Raw genomic sequence first — 26,830 nt, 5'->3', positions numbered from 1 at the left:
TTTACAGGCTACTAAATAGGTCATGCAGAGTGGCCAGCTTTACAATCAAATGGGCAGAGTTGAAGGAATATACTTGCCAGTTAAGCTCAAGAAACTAAATGTGTAGAGTGAAACAATTTACAGAAAACATTTGTTTCTTAATCTTAGCTGTGGACTTCCTGACTTAGAACCACATTTGTCTAATGTTCTAAATTACTGGATATTTACAACGAGAGTGAGTGAAAATGTTCAGACAAATAATTTATTGACTGGAAATTGCTGTTTTGGTCAATGTGAAACTATTTGTGAATTTGCCAAATATGTTTGGCCAATAATAACAGTAACAAAATAAGTAAATAAATAAATAAATGAGGCCTATGCCTGGAAGCTGAGGCTATGAGCTCCCTTATAACTTTTACCCAGTGGTTAGTGCACTTGCCTGGGATGTGAAAAGGAACTTGAATTTGCATCCCCCATATTGCATCCTTATTCTCTTTGCCTGACACACTGTCATTCATAGTGGCAATTCACAGTCATTCATAATTAGGCCTTGGAAAGACCATGAGGATGACTCTATAGCCTGATGGTTAGAGCATCCACGTATGATGTGAGAGATCCAATTTCAAGCTGCTGCGCCAATGAATTCTTCATAGGGTTACCAACCCTCCAGGATTGTCCTGGAGTCTCCAGGAAGTAAAGATTTAATCTTTAATTAAAGGTAATGTCACGTGATGAAACCTCCAGGAATTCATCCAAACAAAGTTGATAACCCTAATTCTTCATACAAAATGGAACAGCTCCAACAAGAGAGATTTAGCACACCCTGCCTTAGACTAACCTATAGCACAGTGGCTAAGGCACTCTCCCTGTGATGTGGGAGACTGTAGTTCAAATTACTTTTCCATATCAGGCAGGTCGGGGAATTCAGCATGGGTCTCTCACAACCCACATAAGTGCCACTGGCCTAAATGTCTGTGTCCAGCCCCATGTTTCATTCAACCAGAAACAGAATTTTTTTCAATTTACAGTTTTTAGATTTGGTTTGACCCAAACCAGTTTTTTTCCAGATCTGCCAGTGAACCAAAAAATCAGTTATTCACCCAGCTTTATTTACAACCTCCATTTTAGCAAGTATTTTTTGTCTGGGAATTACTGGTTTGGATTGGAGATTATTGTTGAAAAATGTGACTGTTGAAATTCTGAACTAAATAGTTTGACAGGTTTTCATTAAGGAAAACAAGCAAGTGCTACTTAGTAACAAAATACAAACTAAAGGGGCATTTTTCATTTATTTTTATCTTAGCTGGGTTTTTGGGAGCCTTCTGGAATTGTCTTAAAACACAAAATTTTAATTAACAAGAGTTTCCTAAAGAACAACTGTCCAAAAATAATAGATGATATGGCAAATGAAAATAATGCATTTTGTTCTGAAACATAACACAGAGTCAGAGTGGACTGAAAGTTAACTATAACACCTCACATTCTGTCTTCACACAGTCAATGTCCAGAAGGATATATATGTGTGAAAGCTGGTAGAAACCCCAATTATGGCTACACAAGCTTTGACACATTCAGTTGGGCATTCTTGTCACTCTTTCGGCTGATGACTCAGGACTTCTGGGAAAATCTTTATCAGTTGGTAAGAACCTTGAGTGAATCAAATGCTAAGTATTATTTATATGGTAAAATTGTATGAATAGATATATTCAGTTGTGACTAGGGCTGTCGATTAATTTCAGTTAACTCACGCGATTAACTTAAAAAAAATTAATCGTGATTAATTTTTTAAATTGTGATCAATTGCACTGTTAAACAATAGAATACCAATTGAAATATATTAAATATTTTTGGATGTTTTTCTACATTTTCAAATATATTGATTTCTTTTTCAACACAGAATACAAAGTGCGCAGTGCTCGCTTTATATTATTATTTTGATTACAAATATATGCACTGTAAAAATGATAAACAAAAGAAATAGTATTTTTTCAATTCAACTCCTACAAGTACTGAAGTGCAATCTCTTTATTGTGAAAGTGTAACTTACAAATACAGATTTTTTTTGTTACGTAACTGCACTCAAAAACAAACCAGTGTAAAACTTTAGAGACTACAAGTCCACTCAGTCCTACTTCTTGTTCAGCCAATCGCTAAGACAAACAAGTTTGTTTACATTTACGGGAGATACTGCTGCCTGCTTCTTATTTACAATGTCACCTGAAAGTGAGAACAGGTGTTCGCATGGCACTTTTGTAGCCAGTGTTGCAAGGTATTTGCGTGCTAGATATGCTAAATATTCATATGCCCCTTCATGCTTCGGCCACCATTCCAGAGGACATGCTTCCATGCTGATGATGCTCGTTAAAAAAATCATGCGTTAATTAAATTTGTGACTGAACTCCTTGGGGGAGAATTGTATGTCCCCTGTTCTGTTTTACCTGCATTCTGCCATATATTTCATGTTATAGGAGTCTCAGATGATGACCTGGCACATGTTCATTTTAAGAACACTTTCACAGCAGATCTGACAAAATGCAAAGAAGGTACCAATGTGAGATTTCTAAAGATAGTTACAGCACTTGACCCAAGGTTTAAGAATCTGAAGTGCCGTCCAAAATCTAAGAGGGATGAAGTGTGGAGCATGCTTTCAGAAGTCTAAAAAAAACAACACTCCAATGTGGAAACTACATAACCTGAAACACCAAAAAAGAAAATCAACCTTCTGCTGGTGGCATCTTACTCAGATGATGAAAATGAACATGCGTCGGTCTGTACTGCTTTGGATCGTTATCGAGCAGAACCTGTGATCAGCATGGACACGTGTCCTCTGAAATGGTGGTTGAAGCATGAAGGGACATATGCATCTTTAGCACATCTGGCATGTAAATATCTTGTGACACTGGCTACAACACTGCCATACGAATGCCTGTTCTCACTTTCAGGTGACATTGTAAACAAGAAGTGGGCAGAGTTATCTCCTGATAAACAGATTGCACTCCATTTCTATTAGGTGAACTGAAAAATACTATTTCGTTGGGTTTTTTTCAGTGCAAATATTTGTAATAAAATATATATAAAGTGAGCACTGTACACTATGTATTCTGTGTTGTAATTGAAATCAGTATGTTTGAAAATGTAGAAAACATCCAAAAAATGTTAAATCAATGGTATTCTATTATTGTTTAGCAGCATGATTAATTGCGCAATTAATTGCAATTAATTTTTTTTAATCGCTTGACAGCCCTAGTCGTGACAAACCCTTTAAACTACTACTTATCAGAGCATGAACTGCATCACTAACATACTATCAGACTAGCAGTGACACTACACATTTATACGGAATTGTTTTCCCCCAGACGCTACGAGCTGCTGGCAAAACATACATGATATTTTTTGTTCTGGTGATTTTTTTGGGCTCTTTCTATCTGGTGAATTTGATCCTGGCTGTTGTTGCTATGGCCTATGAAGAACAGAATCAAGCAACCCTGGAAGAAGCAGAGCAGAAAGAGGCAGAATTTCAGCAGATGCTTGAACAGCTAAAAAAACAACAAGAAGAAGCTCAGGTATTTTCTGTGTAAAAAATGTACTTTGTCTGTTTCTGCACGTCCTTATTCTTATGCCTAAAATTATAAATTACTCACATAAATTAGTACATGTAATAATATATAATATACTGAACAGTTAACTGAAAAACAAGAAGCCTTGTTTATCACCTAAAGTAACTAGTTTATTAAGTGAATCAACAATTTATAATCTCACCAACAAAATGACAAGAAACCAAATTCATGGCGCAGTAAACCACTGTTACTAAGTTCACCGTAAAATTCTACTGGTAAAAGATTGGTGATTACAATGTTACAGAAAGTTGGCTATAATGGAGAATTACCATGCATGATACTGATGACATCCTGGGGTTACAAATCTCATAACAGTTGTGAAAAAGTCAGGTGGCATTAAAATAAGTTGCTTCTGGTTTATAGTCTGTGAGAGGATGTTCAGAGCTGCTCTATTTAATAATCCCTCCCAAACATTCAGAACAAAAAAAGACTGAAGGAAAGGTATTAGTACTAGGATATTCTCACAGGCCTCGTTCCAGCACAGTATTTAAGCACATACCTAGTTGTAACCACACTTAAGTCTATTAGGGCCTTAGAAAAGGATATAAATGCTTTAAGTAACAAAGGGGTGATGGATGGAATTACTTCTTGGATAATCTTTTATAACAAATAATGTTACAAGAAAATGTAATTTTTAATATACACCTGTTGTATGAGGGTTTATTATCCAAAGACAAATTGTCTGACAATGTGTTATACTTGAGAACCCAACATCTAATTTCTCGGCTTGCATTTCCACTGCCTTGCACCTAGTCTAGTCATTTATGTCAGTACAAACTGGGTGTAAAATGCTAGCAAATCAGAATCCTCTAGTCATTTACACATGTATTATTTTACACATACTTTAACCAGGTATAAATGACTCCATAAGGTGCAAGGCAACAGATAATCAGGCCCCCTATCTTTACCTTGAAAAGAAAGATTTCTTCACTATCTGCAATAGCATATATAGCCATTAAACACTGTCATTTCAAATCAATCAGAAAGGAGCAGAATTGTGGAGAATAAAAACATATATTAGCAATGGTACATCCTTTTTTCAAATTTGGTATTGATATCTATTGTCATTGATATGGAATTTTTCAAAAATTTAGCCATTATGTGTATTAACATTTAATATAAACTTTATTTTCTCTAGTACTTTTCATACATTATATTAAAAAATGCAGTTACAAAATAAAAACAAAGCTCTATAGGCAAGTAGGGGGATAAGATAAGGTTTCAGGCAATATCTGAAAGCAGATGGAGATTAATTAAATTGAAGGCTATCTGGAGGCTATTCCAGACAGCTGCCACTGTACTTGTGCATTTGCATGAAGCAACAGAGACTGATGCTAGAATAGCAAGAAGAGTGGGGAACAGAGAGAAACAAAAGCTGGATAAAGTCTATGCAAAATTATTGTTTAAATGAATGGGGAGTCAGTGGAGTAATCTGAGAACAGGGGTGATGTGCAATGCTTCTTTGTGTGTGTGAGAAAGTGAGAAGGATTCACCCATTACAGGGCAGGTCACTGGGTCCAGTCGAGTTGTGATCAATGCAGGGCTGGAGGTGGAAAAGGGTAGAAAGGCACATTTTCACTCCTTCCGTGATTAGTTCATCCCCCCAAAAAAGCTAGAGAGGTGTAGCGAACAAAAAAAACCCAATCCCCACAACCCACCTCAGTACTACTGTCATGGAGGCTGGGCGGGCAGCTGTAACAGCTACATCCAGTGGTGTCTCTAGGACCGGTCTGACTATTAACTGACCTTCTCTAAGGATGGTCTGAATCTGTTCTTTTTGTGTTTCCAGTAATGTTTCAGAAACATCCTGGCTTTCCCAAGATTAACAAAATTGTTTTGGCCATGACAGTTTGGTAATTTATGACTCTAAACAGTAATGTTGTCGATGAATACGCCATCTTGCAAAGCCTGATCATATGGAGTTGATTGGCATTATGTTGCTTGCTTCATGTATTAACCACATCCACTATGACTGGATTGGATTGGAGTTGGGTTGCGGATGTTGAAAACAAAGTCTGCCTCTTTGGGTAGAGATGTAGGGTTGTTTTTGTTTACACTCTGTTGCTGGTTGGTGCAATGGAGGCTGGCTCTGCCAGATGATTTTGGTAGGATCTAGAATCAGCTCATTAATGGGGAGGACAGTTCTAGATGAGAAGGTAGTGTGCAGAATTTCCACCAACTTGTGATGTGTATCCGCCACCTCCTGTAAGGGCATCTGCCACCCTCTTGGTAAGATCCAGAAAGTTCTTAAATCTTCACCTAGTGATGAGGGGTGGGGCAGCACAGTCTCATCTGGGAGAGATGAGGAGAAGTGTGCTGAAGAGATAGCTTCCTCTTCAGGTGTGGTTCCCCCTCCCCCTTCTCCCTTCTTTCCTGTTCTGAAAAGGTTTCTCCTGTCCTGGCTCAGGTGCTCTCCTGCCCTGGCTCAGGTGCCAGGCTGTAGCAAACCATCTGGTGGACTCTCCTTGAGAGACACCGGAGACGGTCGTGCCATGTGTGTGTATATACCCGAAGAGTTACAATATGGCCTTGGGAGGGAGAGGCAGGAAGGCAGGCACAAGCAGTTGGCGTGATGGAATTGGGGATGACTCTTGTAGTGTGGTGGTGGGCCACCCTGAAAGGCCAGGGAACGATCTCCTCCTGCCCAGTGTCAGATTCATCAGTGGGTAAGGGTGCCTGGGGTATTGGCAGTATACAACCCAGTGCTAAGAGTGATTCTGGGTGCCGGGATGTGCTCAATACCGGGGTCCTGGTACCAAGTAATGGGGATTGTGGTTCTTCCCCAATCATCAGGTCTCCAGGGTAGCAGAGCTCATGCAGTACCATGGGTTCATTTGGTACCACAAAGGAGGGTCCGTGGTACATTGTCAGTACCGATAGTTGGGCAGAGCACTCCCTAAATGAGAGTTTTGCCCAGTACAAAAAGTTTGTTGGTGCCACTTTTTTAGAGACTGTATGGTAATTGCAAAAAGAAAAGGAGTACTTGTGGCACCTTAGAGACTAACCAATTTATTAGAGCATAAGCTTTCGTGAGCTACAGCTCACTTCATCAGATGCATATCGTGGAAACTGCAGCAGACTTTATATATACACAGAGAATATGAACCAATACTCGGAGGAGGTATTGGTTCATATTCTCTGTGTATATATAAAGTCTGCAGCAGTTTCCACGATATGCATCTGATGAAGTGAGCTGTAGCTCACGAAAGCTTATGCTCTAATAAATTGGTTAGTCTCTAAGGTGCCACAAGTACTCCTTTTCTTTTTGCGAATACAGACTAACACGGCTGTTACTCTGAAACCTGTATGGTAATTGTCTCTCCCTGGGTACTGAGGCCACAGGTCTCCAGAGTATCAGAGCACCTGTGTTACCAGGGGCTCATCCGGAACGCCAGAGGAGTGTCTGGAGTCGGTATCAATGGTCGGGAAGGTGCAGAACGCTTCCTAGATGGGACTTTTGTTGCATCTGGTACCAAAGGGTTTCTCTATGTCACTCTTTTAGAGATGATACGGTAACTGTCCCCTCTCCTTAGGGGGTGGTACCCTTGCCTCAGAGCATGATGGTGGAAGCCTCTGGTGTCTCAGTGCCCAAGCAGAGCAACAGCAGGGCTTCTCTGTGTCACTCTTTTAGAGATGGCCGCACTGGGGAACTTCCCTCTGGCTGGCCACTTGCTCGGGGGTCGGTGCCGAGATGGCCGCACTGGGGAACATCCCTCTGGCTGGCCAGTTGCTCGGGGGTCGGTGCTGAGATGGCCGCACTGGGGATCATCCCTCTGGCTGGCCAGTTGCTCGGGGGTCGGTGCCGAGATGGCCGCACTGGGGATCACCCCTCTGGCTGGCCAGTTGCTCGGGGGTCGGTGCCGAGATGGCCGCACTGGGGAACACCCCTCTGGCTGGCCAGTTGCTCAGGGGTCGGTGCCGAGATAGCCGCACTGGGGAACACCCCTCTGGCTGGCCAGTTGCTCGGGGGTCGGTGCTGAGATGGCCGCACTGGGGAACAACCCTCTACCTGGCCAGTTGCTCAGGGGTCGGTGCTGAGATGGCTGCACTGGGGATCACCCCTCTGGCTTGCCAGTTGTTCTGGGGACAGTGCCGAGATAGCCGCACTGGGGAACACCCCTCTGGCTGGCCAGTTGTTCGGGGGACAGTGTCGAGATAGCCGCACTGGGGAACACCCCTCTACCTGGCCAGTTGCTCGGGGGTCAGTGCCGAGATGGCCGCACTGGGGAACATCCCTCTGGCTGGCCAGTTCCCCGGGGGTCGGTGCCGAGATGGCCGCACTGGGGATCATCCCTCTGGCTGGCCAGTTGCTTGGGGGTTGGTGCCGAGATGGCCGCACTGGGGAACACCCCTCTGGCTGGCCAGTTGCTCGGGGGTCGGTGCCGAGATGGCCGCACTGGGGAACATCCCTCTGGCTGGCCAGTTGCTCAGAGGAGCCTTCCCAGGGAGAATCTGCTGGTGGCTTCTTCTTTTTTTTTTCTCTCTCTTTCTCTCTTCTCCTCTTCCCCACTTGACCCCTTTTGAAGTGAAGGCTCCGGTGATGATCCGGGGTCAACACCCACCAGAGTCCCCTGCAGACTGAAGTGTTTTCTCTATAGGGAGGAATTTTTTACTTCAGCTCCCAGCTCCTGTGAGGCTGCAGTTTTAGGCGTGGCAGGTAAAACACTTCTGTGAGGGTCTCCCAGGCACAGTGAGTGTCTGGCTGTTAGAGGAACTGACTTCTGGCAAGAGAGGTACCGCTTGGAGCAGAGAGAGCCAGGCAAGCCCCTGGGCAGGGGCTTGTCATCCTCTAGCAGGGAGGAATACGCAGAAGAACATGGTCTTTACTTTTTTTTTTTTTAACTGAAAAAGAAAATAATTATGAGTCTACTAGATGCCCGGGGAGGGCAGGGTGGGGGTAGGGGAGGGAAATGCCCCCAGACAGGGAAGGAAAGTGAAGTTCTTTTCCTTTTTCTCTTTTCTTTTTAAACCAAAGGAATAAAATAAAATAAAACACTAGCCTGAGTGCTTTTAGGGAGAACAAAGGTAACAAAACAAACACTACTTATGCTAATGACACAGATCAGGAAGGGACAACTGCTCCTTCCTTCAGAGTGGTAGAGAAGGAAGTGAGGGGGGTTCGCCCAGGAGGGAGAGAGAGCACATGTGCAGGCTCAATGGGACACTGCTACCAAAAATCTCCGATTAGAGGTGCGGGGGCACACAGACGCCTAAAGTGGAGCACCACAGGAACACTACTCAAAGAAGAATGTGTTTCCTAAGCCCACATAGAAAGAACAACAATTAATCCTCACTATGAATAGCCAGAAAGAACCAGCTGAGCTCTTTTAGAGCGGGATGTAGAACTTTTGTCCCAGACACACAGGAAGAAAGACAAGATGCAACAGACATGGTTTATTTAGGCCACAACTTTATTAAATTACTCATTGGGAACACTCCAGGAACTCATATAGCCTGGATCATCATTCCTTTCCACCTGTTTGAGGGTTGTCATCAGCTCCCCCAGCCTCACGGCATCTGATCCAAGCCTATGGCTAGGACTCCAATGCCCTCCTCTTGTGTGAGGGTAAATGGGCTGGAAAAGTGGATTTTCTCCTTGATACACAACACATTAGGAGCCACAACCCCATTCCCCAGCTTCTCTGGGGATGCCTTCCCCTAAGTCTGCCCCTAAATTCCAGTGTATCAGAGAACCAGCTCCCCTATCAAATGAGTACTGACACTGAACACATGCCACAAGGAGATGCCAGCAAACAGCTTGGCTGCCTCCCCCCACCTGAAGCCAGGTTCTAAGATAGCTTAACAATTCCCCCTCTAACATCAACCAAAAATATAGCCACTCCCCTGTCAGAGAGGTACATCACATCTACCCTGAATAACTCTGGTACCAAATATGATGTTATTTTGGTGGGTAATTACTGATCTCTCTTTTCACACACAAAATTAGCCATTTCTGGAGTCACACATCTTCTGACCTTGTCAACCTGTGGAGGCCTGGCAGCTTCCCCAACATATCCTCCACTGCAGCATTTCAGAACAGTTTACAGTCACTCCCAGGAAAAGGTCCTGGATCTGCCCTAAATGTCTCTTTGCACCAATGGTTAAGTCAATCAATCCCTCTACCTATTTTAATGGATCAAGTCACATGGTATGAGTTACATATCTCCATACAGAAAGAACAACCAGTAGTTCTCACTGTGAACAGGCAGAGGGGACCAGCTGAGTTGTTCTGTAGTAGAATGTATTGCCTTTCTCATGAGAGAGGGAGAAGCACATAGATCTGAAGTGCATGGAGGATGCAATGCTCATGATTTCTTGTACTACTTTGATTTTAAGCTGATGTATTGTACCTTTGTCTTTGGGGAGCTGTGCTGTTATGGTACGACTTAAACTAGTTCTTTTGTTGTCTTGTGCTCTATATAATAGGGAACTAAATATTTCTCTAAACAAAATTGTCTTGAATTTATTTTTTTTGAGAATGTTTGCCGGATTGAAATGTTGCTTGCAAGTTGCAACTGATTACACTGATAATAATAAAAATCAGTACAAGTATATAAAATTGTTAGCTAGCTACATTCTAAAAATACCACACCTTGTAAACCAACAGGCAACAGCAGCAGTAGCAGCAGCGTCAGTTGCGTCAAGAGATTTGAGTGGAGTAGGGGGACTAGGGGAGCTCTTGGAAAGTTCCTCAGAAGCATCGAAGTTGAGCTCAAAGAGTGCTAAAGAAAGGAGAAACAGAAGGAAGAAAAGAAGACAGAAGGAACTGTCTGAAGCAGAGGACAAAGGAGACGTTGAAAAGTTCCCCAAATCTGAATCAGAGGACAGTATCAGAAGGAAAAGTTTCCGATTCTCGATGGAAGCGAGTCGACTGACATATGAAAAGAGGTTCACTTCCCCCCACCAGGTACAGTGCTCTTACTAAATAATCTATGTTCTTCTACTACCATGATCTGTTGATCACTGAAATTCCAGCAATGTTACAGGTAGAAGACTATGACTATATGAAGAGAGAAGGAAAGGAAAATGTGGGGAAAAGAGCTTCTGTGTAAACTTAGTTTTTGTAATTATTATAGTCAGCAGTGTTTCAAACAGTTAGCTGGATGTTTCTGTTAAATTATCTAACATGGGCTTACTTACCCAAAACTTTGCTAAAACACTTCTAAAAATGTATTTCTATAAAATATCTGGCATACACAGAGTATTTGATGGTGTGGAGTGGTAAAAATGTTTTGATTGGAACTCATTAGGAAAACTTACATAAGTTACTCATTGGTTGTCCACTCCTAAATCATCTCAAGCCCCAAACAATAAAACCTTTGTAGGAGACAACATTCCAATGTATTCTCTGCATTCCAGGAATACCAGACCACCCTTAGCTTTTGTTGTTTGTATTACTGAACTTATTTTTAAATGACGGCAAATGAGAAAAATATTCCTGTTTCCAAAATAATGAGAATGGGACAGGGGAACATTTAAGCTTATACCAATAAGTAATTTAGACATACTGTTCATTTTAAATTAATCCATTCTATATGAGAGCATCATTATATTCCACCACAGAAAGGGCTTGTCTTCATGGTAAGTTAGTGGATGGCAAGCCAGGATGTGAATCTGTAGTTTGCTACCTTGACATCCACTAACTCACACTGTGGATCCTGCTACAGCACACTAAATGTTCAATAACAAAATGTTAAATGCTCTGATGTTTGAAACAGTAGGATGTCAAAGTGCACTACAGACTTAGTGCATGGTAGCAGGATCCACACAGTGAATTACTGTGTGTCAAACTAGTGTGCTGTAGATTTATACCTTGGCTTGCTGCACACTAACTTCCCTATGTAGAGAAGTCCTAAGTCACGGTATCCCTTCTATCACACTGGGATAACTGCTTATATAACTCAATTCAAATTCCCAGATACTGTATGCATTTAAGTGCCCATTTAATGTCTAAAGATAAAAATTCTTGGGTAGCTATAATTTGATTTGGTATAATAATAGTAATAAGTACTTTGAACTTATGTATTTTGGGTCGGATCCAAAGCCCATTACAGTCAATGAGTGTCTTACCATTCATTGCAATGGGCTTTGGATCAGGCCCATATAATGCCTTTCATCTAAGGAGCTCAAAGGGCTTTATAGTCATGAATTAAGCTTGACAGTATCCGTCTGAGTTTGATATGTATTATCATCCCTGTGTCACAGATGGGGATACTAAGTGATTTGCTTAAGTCACACAGAAGGGTCAGTGACAGAGCCAGCAGAACCATGAACTTCTGAAACCTAGTCCTGAGCTCTAACTACTAAATCACACGCCCTCCTGTGGTTAACCCCATGCTCTACAACTCTCTTGTATGCTTACAGGACAGAGATCGTATGGGGAAGTCAGTAACTTGATGTGGATTTAATATCTAACAGTAAAATATCATTGTCATGGATTAGTCCATCATATTTTCTTAACCTCTCTGACAGTCTTCCTGCCTTTTACTACCAAGTCCCACATCAGCAAGAGCTAATGAAACTACTATAGAACCTTAGCAAGCTTAAAAATCTCAAGGCTCTTTAAATACTTTCCATAGCACTGAACTAAATGTTCATTCATCATGTAAAATGAAAAATTAAAACCCATCAAGTAGAAACAAACATTATACGTTTTAGGTTTCAGATTAAATAAGGGAAAGGTACAGTAAAAAAGGGGAATAGCTTATCTTAACAGGCCATGACTTACACAAGCAGGGATAAAGTAGCTAGAAGAACTAAAGTAAAACTTTTCACCACTGAACTTATCAATGGAGCTAGTGCTCTAAAGAGTATCAAATCACCAATTTAACTAGATAACTTGGTCACTGTTTGTGAAGCAATATCAGTACTTTCGGGGCAAATCTTGCCCCTCTACATATCCAGGGAATGGCCAAAATGCAATGAAAATGCCATCTGTCCATTGTGCAATGAAAGGAGATAGATGGGAAGAGTCTGTGTTGGAAAGACTTGGTGCCTGGTGTGCCACACAGAGAACTCCCTAATGATTGTACATTATAGTGTGAGTAGCAATGATTAACATGGTGAACGGGCTGAAAGATCAGAGAAAACATGGCGAATGGGTCTGTGTGCTGCTCTGATCCACTGGCTCAAGACTCCATGTGTGTGCATATAAGTTGGGAGCAGCAGTCTTCATCCACAGATCTCCTCTCACACCCTATTCACCATGGATCTGCTCCAGCTCCCCTGGAGAGGTCTCCATTCATTTCAGTGGGAGCTGAATCGGCTCCTGTATCCCATGTGTGCCCCTGCATGCACAGCAACTGCTACAGATTTGGAGTGAGGGGTCTGTTTCTTCTGAATATGTATTTTGAGCATATGTATCTGAGAAGCACACAGCTCTTTCAATCTGACTGTGCACTTTTCTCTCTGGAGTTACTCCCTTAGGGCCCAACCTAGGGCTCAAAATCAATGGGAGTCCAGCGTATGGAGGGATTGTAGAGTTAGGCCTTAGAAATTATTACAAAAATCGATTATCTCAGATTTTGAGTTGTATAACCTAAATTAAAGATGAATGTACTGCAGTCTTTGTTACACTATTTATCAAACAAATTACAGTGCCACCAAGTAAATAACTGTAACAATTAATTTTGGTGGATATGTAACTATACAGAGTACTAATGTGTAACTGCAGAATATAAATGATGTATAATTAAGTTATGAAAAATACAAAATTAAATATAATTACTTGCCAAGAAAGATCAAAATTAGTCAAAGAGGGCACCTCTAACTGATTACTATAACTTCCAAAAAAGGGACACAGACACACACACAAACACACACACACACACACACACAATAGTCACAAAAGTTTGGCATACCTTAAAAACATATGGAAATGAAAACCTTTTTTAGTGATGCAATGCACGAAAGAAGTTATAAATACAATTACACATAAAAACTATGTTATAAGAGCATTTGCAATGTGAAGCTCTCAAAAGTTAGTAAATGCTAGAAATACACCAACTTTAATTCAGCTTTGTGTGTATGCATAATGATACAATTACATGATCACATACTGCTTTTTCCACAGGACCCCTGCGTCATTCAGTGCACAGGTTGTATCTTGTTTGGGCATGATTCAGGGTTATGTAGCGAAGGAGACTGTTGTCTGTAGGATATGTGCTTCATATGTTGCGGGAGGTGAAAGGTGTGTAGTGAATGAGGCAGGAGAATGCAAGATGTTCTCCTGGTGTAGGCAGTTGAATGCTGCCCTGGAGAATTGGATTCTATCCCTCCCTCTGCTACAGAGTTGCTATGTGATAAAGGATGCATTATGTTACTTAAAACAAACTTTTCATGGGTTGTCACTAATTGCACATTCCTAATTTTCTGGGTGTCTGACTTGAGACCTTCAGGTCTCATTTCTAGAAATGCTGAGCACTCACAGCTGCAAATGAAGTGAATGGGAGCTATGTGTTGGACATATAAAGCACTATATATAATAAGTACTCTGAAAATCAGGTCCTAGAGGTCTCAAATTGGACACCAAAATTAGTGGCCAAATTTGACCTCAATCTCTCTGTGTTTCAATTCCCCATCTTTAAAATAGGGATAATTTCAATCCCTCACCTCACAGGAGTTTTGTGACATAAATTCATAACCATTTGTGTAGTACTTGGATATATTACAGTGATGAATGCCACAGAAAAGCCCATGAGGAAATTAATAATTCTGTCTTCACAGTAGGGTTTGAATAGTGTGCAGTAAATAAGTATGGGGCCACACTCTGAACAAGGAAAAAACAAAATAGCTGCTCACTTAAGTGAGCACCATCCATTCTATTCACTGAATGATGATAAAGTCCTGCGAAAAAAATAGAATATGATTGTGTAAGTAACAATTGTATCTTAGCGCACACACTCCAGGGGGCTGAATTAAGGTTATACAGACAACCTTAATTCTGGCATTTCCTACCTTTTGAGTGCTTGACTTTGCAACCTTAATGTTGTTATTTTAATGTAGTTTGTGTGTCATTTACTTGGTTTTTAAAAAAGCAAACAGAAAAAACAGAAATTCCATCTTTGGCACCATATTGATACCCCATGGGTCACTCAGCAGGGGCTTCCAATATCAGTCCTAGTCTCACCCTTATAGACTACCTATGCCAGTTCCAGACTCCTTGCCCCGATAGTTGCAGTCTCCCCACCTGGCTCCTCAGACAATCTCAGTCATCTCCCTCACCCCTGGGCTCCCAGTTCCCCCGCCTTCAACATTCCCTCCCCAGCACTGAATCCCAATCATCTTACCCAGCCAGTCACAGTCTCCTGCTCACCACAACTTCCATTTGCATTTACCCTCTTCTCACCTTCCCCATCCCATCTCCATCAACCTCTGTTCCTAGTTTCCACCCCAGGCTCCTTGTCCCAGTCTATTTCTCCCAAGTTCTCCGCAGGTCTGGCTCTTGTCTCCATCACATTTGAATCTGTCAGCTTCCTCCTCCTGAACACAGCAGAGGAAGCATTGAGAGCACAGGACAGAGAGCCTCTCTGCTCTCAATTCAAGTGCCAGTTCAAGTGGACCCAGCACAGCCCACAGCTCCCAGAGCTGCAATTGCAGGGAAAGTCCTGCTCAGCTCCAGGCTGGAGCATTCTCCAGGTAGACAGAAACTTCAGGGAATTTAGCTGCTAAAACCTAAGAAGTCTCTACTGAGATGTGTGACCTGTTATTTTTCAAGGGCTTATAACTTTACCAAATTTGGGCAGATTTTCATGGGGATAGCAAAAGAAACATCACTGAAATGAAGATCACCCCCATGCCAAAGTTTAAGTTTATGCCCCAAAGCGGGAACGGACGGATGACACAGGATGCGGACAGGACACTAGAGCTTTCCAAAGAAAAGGACATCAGAATTTTTTAAAATGGGCAAAACAACATATTTCCTTAGCCTCCTTCTTGGAAATGGCTCTGCAACTTTAAGCGGAATTTTCCAAAAAACATTTAGACTGAGGCAGATAGTTGGCATGGAAATTTTCAGCCCAAATGGTTAAAGTCTGTCAAAGTTATAAGTCTGAGTCTTATAACTGAAAGTGTTGGGTAGCCTTAATAAAAGGCAGTGCTACCAGACCCACCTATAATATATTTATATTTCCAACAGTATTTGTTATTAGTACAGATGTAGGGATAAATATTTTTTAAAAGTAGCCTCTGCTTTTCATATTCTTTCTTGCACTCACAGTAAAATCTGAATGTAAATGCTATTATTTTATGCATGTAAATACTGGGTTTTTCCTGAAAGAATAGTGTCTGAATTGAGACTTAATATACCAAGACATGAAGACTGCTAAAAAAGGAAGATTGAAGAAAGCTTAATGCAGGGTTTGTTTTCTCCAGGACTGTTACTAGTTTTATTTATTCATGAATACTGCTAATGAAATATGCAGAAAGGAAGACACAGGTTCTATGAAGCAGTTTCTTGTACTGTAATTAAACAGAAGAATTACCAACAAAGAATGATTTTCTTTTTCTCAGTGGTAAAAGGTCATCTTCAGATAACTCTGGTCCCTGCTGATCTCTGTGTACTTGCTTTGAGTCAAATCCTGCCCTGGGACACTCATACAAGCTCCTTTTGAAGTCCCACATTCCCATTTAAGGACAGAATTGGATCTCATGGCCCTAGAATTTTATTAAAAGTAATTTCAACTATATGCAAAAACCACCTTTAGAACTGTAATGGGTAAGTGGTGGCCTTCTGGGAACTCTGTGCAGTCTACGAGGGCTCTGCAACCATTCCCTCACAGCACAGTGAGGGCGGGCATGTGCCAATACAGTTTCCAGCATGTCTTCTCCAAACTTTTCACTGGGTGGTAGTTTGAGAGTGCTGCTTACGCTGCCCCAACATCACGGGCCCTGCTGGTGAAGACTACAGACTGGTGTACAGCCTAGGCTTATCCAGAGTGATTTTAGCATTGATCATTAGAACACTCATCCCTCAGGCAAGTAGAGTGAGATGCGGTGAGTAATGAGTCTTGTGATTTAGGGTCCCTGTTTCCCACAAAGAATGGAAAGAAAAATGTACAAGGACCCCTCATCCCTGCCATCTTGTGGGAGACAGAAAAAAGTAGAGCACACAAATTGTCATGGTATCGGTGGGAAGCGTGCCTCTCCCCAGAACCCAGAAAATGGTGGAGACCACCTCAGTCCCTTTTCTTCTTGCCAATGCTCCTAACTGCTAAACCTTCCTGCTTCCCCTCACCCACAACCAAACACTTGATGCCAGTGGCTGGACTTCATTCCCCTCCCTGTTTCTGACTACACCCTCCATAACACTTCAGAAATGATTCCCACTCACCAAGTAGACAACGTGGCCCTGTGAGCACACTGTTGGTGCTTAAAAACAAATAAATATCTTTTTTCTAGAGTGTGGTTACTACTTACCATGAGAAAACAAGATATTGTATTTTAAAGTGTTTCATTTACTAATGCTGTTCTTTGTGGGGGGGCGGGGTTTCCTACAGTCTTTGCTGAGTATTCGTGGCTCCCTGTTTTCCCCAAGGCGCAACAGCAGAACGAGCATTTTCAGCTTCAGAGGTCGAGCAAAAGATATAGGATCAGAAAATGACTTCGCTGATGATGAACACAGCACTCTTGAAGACAGTGAGAGCAGAAGAGAGTCTTTCTTTGCTCCAAACAGACATGGTGAAAGACGCAACAGTAACATTAGTGAAGCCAGTAGGTCATCCAGGATGGTGACAGCGCTTCCACCAAATGGGAAGATGCACAGCACTGTAGATTGCAATGGGGTGGTTTCTTTGGTTGGAGGACCTTCAGCTCTCACTTCGCCTACTGGACAACTTCTCCCAGAGGTGATCATAGATAAACCACTGATCATAGTAACTTCACTGTCATATAAGCAAGTTTGAAATAGTTCAGGCAGGTGTTTCTATAGCTGCAAATTCATCTATATCTTGTAATTCTTTTAACACAGTAAAGGTGGGGGGAGGGAAATCTCCTTTCAGATACATCTGGCAGAACTCAACTCAAATATTCTGCTCTCCCTACATGCACTGTCTTCAATGGGAGATCTGTATATAGGATAGGGAGAGAAAAATATCTTAATTGAATGTTTGCATCTGGATCTAAGTTTTGCCCCAACAAAACATATTGAAATAGATAAACTTCCTTTAGTCCACAACTAAGTAAAAGTACAGTGCTTGCAAACGCATAGAACTAACAAGATAAGGGGTGATAGCCTATTCCCATTAAAGTCAATGGCAAAACCCCAAGAACTTCAATGGGAGGAAGACCAGGTACATAATATTAATGAGAAATGTGTTTATTATACACCCATCCAATTGCATTTAATTTTAGCTGAAGTTGTAAAATTTTGGAATCCAATATGAGATATTTAAAATATTTACAAAAAATGATGGTATATACAATATAATATTTTACAAAATGTATGGTCAATGACACTGGCTAGTTTTTAAGAGTACTAAAATTAATCACAAACATATTCATTACAATGCAGTGTTTAAATTTCACTATTACCATAATTTTCTTGTTTTGTTTCTATGTTGATTTTGTATCTTGACATAGGTCTTTGGACCAGAAATTCAAAAAAGTAATGAAGGAAACTGTCAGTTGGTATATGTGTGCTTGTGCATATTTGATAGATCTTTTCATCTAAAAAAGATTCAGCCTGTTTATGTCGAGTCTCCTTTTCAGGAATGATAATTGTCATCACTTGTACAGAGCTTTTTATCTTCATGCTAAACCAGCATTAACCAATTAATCACTGCAACCCCCTTGTGAAGTAAGCAAGAGTTATTATCCCCATTTTATAGGTGGTAGAACTAAGGCAGAGAGAGTAAGTACTTGTCTACATGGTACATTAGTCTGCACCAGCTGGGAACAGGAGGTAAATACTCATGTGTACCAGCATGTTGTGCTCTAACTGCTGATACATATTAAAAGTTCCCTACTGCACGTTACTGTCATCCCATTTCAATGAGTACTACATTAACACACACGGGGAAACTTTTAGTAACCACCAGGAGGGTCTACACTGGCCAGTTAGTGCGTAACGTGCTGCTGTGCTTTAGAATTTACACTCCATACAATGCAGATAAATGCACCATGTAGTGCTCTAAGTGACTTGCCAAAGCCATACAGTGATTTGGTGAGAGAGCAGGAACTGGGATTCATGAATTCCTGACTCCCACTCCTATGTTCAGACCACTGTATCATGTCTCAAGCAAGAGGAGAAGAAAAAATTGTAAAAAAAAAAAAATAATACACACGCTCAGGAACAGTAGCCTGCTAAAGAATGTTTAAATCAGAGTTTAATATTTATTGCTTTATAAAGGTAACTTGAGATCATATAAAACAGAAAGCAAAAGTCCCAGGCCATCTTATATTATATATCCTAAACATTTATAAACTGGAATGGACTAGGAAAATAAGTGGTGACTTCCATATTTATTGCAACCCTTTTGAAACAGTGAGATTTCGGTGGATGAAAAAACAATTATTATAACTTGATTTTTCCATCACAAGAAATGATTTCATAGAAATTGTGAGATTTCTTAGCAGGATGGGAATGCAACATTTAATAGCACTAGCATCATTAATTCCTTACTACTGTATTTCATTCACCAATACTATCCTTTTAAATACTAATTTCTTTGCCATTGCCACCTTATGACTGGCAAATATGCACATCTTTCAGGAACTTCGGGTAATAGGCTACACCTGCACTTAATTTCTAAAGGTTTCAGAGTAGCAGCTGTGTTAGTCTGTATTCACAAAAAGAAAAGGAGTACTTGTGGCACCTTAGAGACTAACAAATTTATTTGAGCATAAGCTTTCGTGAGCTACAGCTCACTTCATTGGATCCGATAAAGTGAGCTGTAGCTCACGAAAACTTATGCTCAAATAAATTGATCAGTCTCTAAGGTGCCACAAGTACTTAATTTCTAAAGAAATTAATAAGCATTTAGCAAAAAGATACCTGGCAGCAAATTTTAGTTTACTCCCAACATTCATTTAAATTAGCCATTGGCCCCCAACTTCCCAGCACTGCTTGGCAATTTGCTCCCCAAATTAAGAGTCACCTTGCAATACTTTCTCAAACAACCCCTTCAATGAGAGAACCTGAATCTCTGCTGGAACCTAAAATCTTCCTTCTCCTCTATCTAATCACACTGTGTGTATTTTCATATACCCACTTCCGATTAGCTCACTGCTTGTTGGGCAGTTTGAAATTCCCACCAGACATCTAGGAAACAGCAAAGCTAATCCTAGTGGAGACAGAAACTTGCAGTATGTAAGGAAAGTCTAATATATTGGATAAGAAGCTGTTCATAGCAGACTTTCCTTGAAAGTCATGATAGGATTTGTATATTGTGTTGTTAATAAGTTGCTGAAAATGCTTTAATTCACCAGCATTTCATTTGCAGGGCACCACTACAGAAACAGAAATAAGAAAAAGAAGATTGAGTTCTTATCAAATTTCCATGGAAATGTTGGAAGATTCTACTGCAAGACAAAGAGCAATGAGTATAGCCAGCATACTCACAAACACAATGGAAGGTATGTGACAAATTTCATTTTTATACACATTTCACTGAATTTTTATTAGTTGCTGCACTTAAGACAAGATGTACACAATTTCTCTTGTAATTGTATAATTGGACAGGTGAAGTCTGTATGGCACTGGAAGTACAAAATGAACATTTCCAGTACATGTTCTTAATCATTTAGCCTGATTTACCCTAAGCCTCCTATGATATTAATCCTAATCTATATTTTTTTATATATTGGCTCCAGTCTAGAACAGAGTAGAAGAAACAAAATAAACACTGTTCGGGAAATATTCCCCTGTGAGGAGAAAGAAAGAGAATTTCTCTTAGTGCAGTCACTGAAAGGGAGACCAGGTCCAAAGGGTAACAGCCATTCAAGGGCAGATGACTAATTATGTCTTTTTTTTTTTAAGCTGCAAAAGGAGAAAGACCATTCCATGATACTAGCATTTATGATGAAGTGGTAGAGGCCAAAGCTGATACCGCAGAACGGGATTTCTTTCTAAAACATCAGGTCAATAGGAGATTAAAGCAAACCTTCATAGAAACTATCATTACATATTAATAATTTGGGATAATAACAAGGATAATAACAGGGATGTGTTATGCATGGTCCTTACCCAAAGTCCTTACCTTAAAGTCCAAGGACAGACAGACAAGTATGGAAAGTGAACAACAATCCATGTCTTTTGGTTAAAAAAAACCCCTATAATAATTGGCTCCCTCCAACCCTATACATCCACTGCTTCTCTTGAGTTACAACGGAGGGATGCAGACAAAAATATAAATAACGTTTCATAAAAACCTCATATATTGCGAGTTCCTTCCATAAAATATTTATTCACAAAAACTAGAAGAATGAAAGGTGATTTGGAAACATGATGAAAACTGAATATACTGGAACTTCATTCACAAAGCATAACATTTTGACTTGCTCTAAAGATCTATCGTGATACCTTTTGGCACACTGTTACTGATTAATATGTGTAGGAAATTTTTTAACAGCAATTCTAAAAAGTCAGACAAAGCCTATTTAATTTCCTTTTGAATGTGTATTTGACCTCAAACTTTAAAGAAAATGTATAAACAAAATTTACAAAGTACTCTTCAAATTCATTTGTGAAAAGTGAAAATTTCAACAGATTTTTTTAAAATGAGTCACTTTCTCATTTCTCAGAGAAGCAAATCAATCCAAGCTTAATTATAATCAAAGATGAAGGTGTACATTACTTATCCTCTTGTAAAAATAGTTCCAATGCATTTTTACAAATCTCAGATCACAGTAGAGTCTTCCTTTCTACTAGATTTGATATCAGTTGAGTCCATACAAATTTGACTGATTTATACAAGAGGTTAGTACAACTTTGCCAATGTCTCTAAATGAAGCACTATGTGTAGATGGGTCAGTTTGCTTCCCATTATTCAAAATTCTGGGCCAGTTCTGCTGTCACCTATGGGAGCTCTTCTGTCACCTCTTCTTTAGCTGAAGAAGACTCTCACTGTTTACCTTTCTCTCCCTCTTCCCTTACTAGCAAGGACAGGCAGAAACATCAGATAGATCTGAGCTTATGTCATCCTGATAGCTCCTTTGTAGCCTCAAAGGCTGTGGTTTTTCAACCTCTGGAAGATGGCTAGGGAAACCCTGTCTTCCTTGTCCTCCCAATCATTCTCTCTGAAAGCCCATTTTCCATCCCAGTTCAGGGTCACTGTCAGTGACTGGGATGTGGGTGTTTGGGACTAGTGGTTAGAGTAGGTATCAGTAGCCAGAAATTGCAGCCCAAGGTCAGTCAGAGGCCACAGCCAAGGGTCAGGAGCCAGGAGATGGAACCAAAGTTCAGAGCCGAAGTCAGGAACCAGAGTGAAGGGTGAGAACTGGAACTAACACAACCAGGAGCAAATGCTTTGAACAGTCGCTGAACTGGTGCTCAGCTTAAGAGCTGGTTGGCTGACTCCTCCAACTGATCATGTGGTGTAGCCAATTATGCAGACTACTATAGACCCGCTGCACTCGTTAGGTTACCTGGAGACTGGCTCTGCTGGAGGTCCGGATTCCTAACAATAATCCTCCCCCATCAGCATTCTGACTAGCTAAACATTCAGAAATTTGGTTATTCCACCCAACCAACTTGTTCTATCTTACTGCAGGAAGATCTTCACGACCAATATTTATACAGAATTTTGGAAATTGCTCACCACCTACTGATGCCCTTTGCAATGCACACATTCAGACGCAACTTCTACTAAACAGTGCATGGACATTTTGCGGGGGGAGGAGGGAAAAGGGGTAGGGGGCTGCTTTTCACTAAGCTAACTTCTTAACTTAAACCAGAATATCTCCATGTTCCTTCTGTTCCATCCCCAAACATCCCATCAAGGTTTGATTTCTCACACGGATGTTCATCCTTGCAATCAAACCTTATTTAGAGGCAATTTGGCTTCTGGAAATCTGACCTTTATGATGATGTCAAACGTAAGGAAAAATAGGAATCAGATATTCCCAACAGAGGACACAGGCTTACATAATAGATCTGCTTCTTAATTGATAGATTTATTGTAGGTATATGAGAAGACAACTTGTCCTACTAAAACTGAGTGGGGGAAGGGGTTGTGTTTGTCTTAACCCACATACTGCATTTTTAAAAACAAAACAAAACAGTGGTTTGAGTCAGTGGTGGATTAGCCACTGGGCCAAGAGGCCCCAGACAATTGGGGGGCCCCAGAAAAAGGGTGCCCTTGTGCCCCGACTTGCTCCTCCTGGTGTTCCTGCTGGGGAGCAGGGTTGGGGTGCAGGGCTTGCTGGGGAGTGCCCGGGGAGGGGACTGCAGGCAGAAAGGGTGGGGAGGGGCCCAGACTTGCTCTGGCCCAGGGCCCCACAAAACCATAATCCTCTATTGATTTGAGTAAAGAATGAGAGTATCCCTTACATTGCAGTATGTGAAAGTAGTGGTTTAGTATTGTTTATTGTACTAGTGAATATGTCTTTAGTCGAGAAAATAGTGTACTACACAGCTAATGTGAAAGCAGCAGTATCATTGTGCTTATAAAGATGCTCATTTGGAAATGTGTGTATTTAGTGTACAAATCACATATGACTAATTCTTTCATATAGTATATTTTAGCTGCACATAAACCTTTGGGATATTTTTTTAATTTTAAACTAAGCACTTCTAGTGGCTCTGTTAGGAAAATTGTTGGTTTTATAAGTTAATGTTACACATTTTTTTCCAGAGCTCGAAGAATCCAGACACAAATGTCCACCGTGCTGGTACAGATTTGCAAACACCTTCTTGATCTGGGACTGCTGGAGCCCATGGTTAAAAGTAAAACATATAGTCAATTTGGTTGTGATGGATCCATTTGTTGATCTTGCTATTACTGTCTGCATTGTTCTCAACACATTGTTTATGGCCATGGAACACTACCCAATGACAGAACAGTTCAGCAGTGTGCTGACTGTGGGAAACCTGGTAAGTGGGTTGTAATGTAGCATGTAGTGGATAAAAATGAATTTTCCTAAAAGAAAGCATATATACAGCATTCATTAGATAGATTAGATAGATAAAAACTTGTTTTAATTTCATTCCAGACAACCTTTTGTAAGCAGGTTAAAAAGTGTACACTGGACTCTCACAGATAAGAGTGGCCTCTTTCATTGACGCCACCGTTACACCGGATTTTTACAGGAGCATGATCAGGCCCATAATCTTGAGTTGTAATGTAATCATTGAATATTGTTTGACAGCATAATCTTCAGTTTAGGTAAATTGCTTGACAGATTCTTTGAAGCCTATCTTAGAGTTTGTCTTTTTTAGCTGCTAGATGATGATTTAATTCTCTCCCGTTGGTGCTGACACTCTTTGCATAGAAAATATTTTTTTAATGTCAGAAATCTAATAAAATATTCCACTATCAGAATACTCTTTGAATTGTCTTCAGTTACTTTTATATGAAAGTACTAATTCTGGAATAAAGAAAAGGAGTACTTGTGGCACCTTAGAGACTAACAAATTTATTTGAGCATAAGCTTTCGTGAGCTACAGCTCACTTCATCGGACGCATTCAGTGGAAAATACAGTGGGGAGATTTATATACATAGAGAACATGAAACAATGGGTGTTACCATACACACTGTAACGAGAGCGATCACTTAAGGTGAGCTATTACCGGCGGGGGGGGCGGGGGAGGAGAGTGGGAGACCTTTTGTAGTGATAATCAAGGTGGGCCATTTCCAGCAGTTGACAAGAACGTCTGAGGAACAGTGGGGGTGGGGTGGGGAATAAACATGAGGAAATAGTTTACTTTGTGTAATGATCCATCCATTCCCAGTCTTTATTCAAGCCTAAGTTAATTGTATCCAGTTTGCAAATTAATTCCAATTCAGCAGTCTCTCGTTGGAGTCTGTTTTTGAAGTTTTTTTGTTGAAGAATTGCAACTTTTAGGTCTGTAATCGAGTGACCAAAGAGATTGAAATGTTCTCCGACTGGTTTTTGAATGTTATAATTCTTGACGTCTGATTTGTGTCCATTTATTCTTTTACGTAGAGACTGTCCAGTTTGGCCAGTGTACATGGCAGAGGGACATTGCTGGCACATGATGGCATATATCACATTGGTAGATGTGCAGGTGAACAAGCCTCTGATAATGTGGCTGATGTGATTAGGCCCTATGATGGTGTCCCCTGAATAGATATGTGGACACAGCTGGCAACGGACTTTGTTGCAAGGATAGGTTCCTGGGTCAGTGCTTCTGTTGTGTGGCGTGTGGTTGCTGGTGAGTATTTGCTTCAGGTTGGGGGGCTGTCTGTAAGCAAGGACTGGCCTGTCTTCCAAGATCTGTGAGAGTGATGGGTCATCCTTCAGGATAGGTTGTAGATTCTTGATGATGCATTGGAGAGGTTTTAGTTTAGCAAGTGGTGATTTGTTATTTTCTTTGTTGGTACTGTCCTGTAGTAGGTGACTTATGGGTACTCTTCTGGCTCTGTCAATCTGTTTCTTCACTTCAGCAGGTGGGTATTGTGGTTATAAGAATGCTTGATAGAGATCTTGTAGGTGTTTGTCTCTGTCTGAGGGGTTGGAGCAAATGCAGTCGTATCGTAGAGCTTGGCTGTAGACAATGGATCGTGTGGTGTGGTCTGGATGAAAGCTGGAGGCATGTAGGTAGGAATAGCGGTCAGTAGGTTTCCGGTGTAGGGTGGTGTTTATGTGACCATCGCTTATTAGCACCATAATGTCCAGGAAGTGGATCTCTTGTGTGGACTGGTCCAGGCTGAGGTTGATGGTGGGATGGAAATTGTTGAAATCATGGTGGAATTCCTCAAGGGCTTCTTTTCCATGGGTCCAGATGATGAAGATGTCATCAATGTAGCACAAGTAGAGTAGGGGTGTTAGGGGACGAGAGCTGAGGAAGCGTTGTTCTAAGTCAGCCATAAAAATGTTGGCATACTGTGGGGCCATGCGGGTACCCATAGTAGTGCCACTGATTTGCAAACTAAGGTGCCACAAGTACTCCTTTTCTTTTTGCGAATACAGACTAACACGGCTGCTACTCTGAAACCTGTAATTCTGGAATGGCATTCCTCTTGCTACTAACATGCCAGTGCCACTTTAGGGAACTGGAAAAATACTCACCAAACGGGAAGATTATATTTTATTGCATATCAGAAAGTGCTCAAGTGTTTGTAAATTTACTAACAATATCAATAGAAAAACTGGGTACCATTTAAAGCTGGAATTTGAAACTAGACATTTCAGAACAAAAAACAAATATTTTTTAAATTTCTCGTGAACTGGAATTTCCAAGAAAAAAAATCAGTTTCAGAAAATCTTCATTTTGGAATTCTGCAATTTTATTTAGAATTTTATTTTATTCTCTCTTCTCCCATAAAATTTTTTATATTATTTTTACATTATTTCATAACATTGTGTGCTAACTGACGTGTCATAACATGAAATAATTGTGGAAATAGTCTATATTTTTTTTATTTTCAAAATCATTTAGGGCAGCTTCTTCTTACTAGTGACTGAAACATTTTATCTTTTCTACATCAAAAGGTCACTCAAATCAGTACTAAATAACAGCTGCCCTTAATGATGTTTAAAATAAAATTAAAATAAAACAATAGAATAGAATATTTTAACCATTATTTTGTGTCATGTCAGTAGCAGTCGGAGTGCTGACATGGTATGAAATAATATAAAAATAAAATAAAAATGAAAAACATTTAACATAAAATTTTGGAATTCTGAAACACATTTGCAGAAGTCTCAGAATGGACATTTGTGTGCAAATGTTCATAAAAGTAAACACATTTTACTAAATGTTCTGATTTAGACAAAAATGGCATTTTCCATCAAAAATTCCTACCAGTTCTAGTGCCGTCATTTTTGTAATCCAGATGAAATGTGGTATGGTATTGTAGCATTGATACTAATACTGTATTGGACAAATCACTATAAAGAATAACAGTACATTTGACAGTTGTGTGTGCAGAAGGGTTGTGTCAATTTTACATATTTATCTACATACACTGTTAAAACCTCACCCATAGGCTTGGGACTATACACGCTTGCCTTTTTGAATAGTAAGACCTGCCAACTTTGTTGTTTGTGAGTATATATATCTGTATATATACACACTCTCTCTGTCTCTCTCCTGTCTCATCCACTCCACTTG

The 26,830-nt window shown here is 40.5% G+C and overlaps 1 protein-coding gene across 9 annotated transcripts in view; it reads left to right on the top strand.

Moving 5' to 3' along the window:
- The window catches only part of LOC140895597 (sodium channel protein type 2 subunit alpha), a 119,918-nt gene that overhangs the window by 36,384 nt on the left and 56,704 nt on the right, over positions 1–26,830 (top strand). For 7 of the 9 annotated variants that reach the window (XM_078847952.1, XM_073305676.2, XM_073305669.2 and 4 more), the window contains 6 exons: positions 1,477–1,618; positions 3,336–3,542; positions 10,204–10,503; positions 17,093–17,440; positions 20,036–20,168; positions 23,387–23,625. In XM_078847952.1, coding sequence (XP_078704078.1) covers positions 1,477–1,618; positions 3,336–3,542; positions 10,204–10,503; positions 17,093–17,440; positions 20,036–20,168; positions 23,387–23,625 — 1,369 coding nt within the window. Of the gene's footprint in view, positions 1–1,476; positions 1,619–3,335; positions 3,543–10,203; positions 10,504–17,092; positions 17,441–20,035; positions 20,169–23,386; positions 23,626–26,830 lie in introns of those variants that run through there. The other 2 variants (XM_073305675.2, XM_073305680.1) reach the window with 2 other exon arrangements.

Source organism: Lepidochelys kempii, chromosome 11 (assembly GCF_965140285.1).
Source record: "Lepidochelys kempii isolate rLepKem1 chromosome 11, rLepKem1.hap1, whole genome shotgun sequence".
NCBI classification, from domain to species: Eukaryota; Metazoa; Chordata; order Testudines; family Cheloniidae; genus Lepidochelys; species Lepidochelys kempii.
The sequence above is the reverse complement of the archived record's forward strand: the minus strand, read 5'-3'. Positions and strand labels throughout refer to the sequence as shown.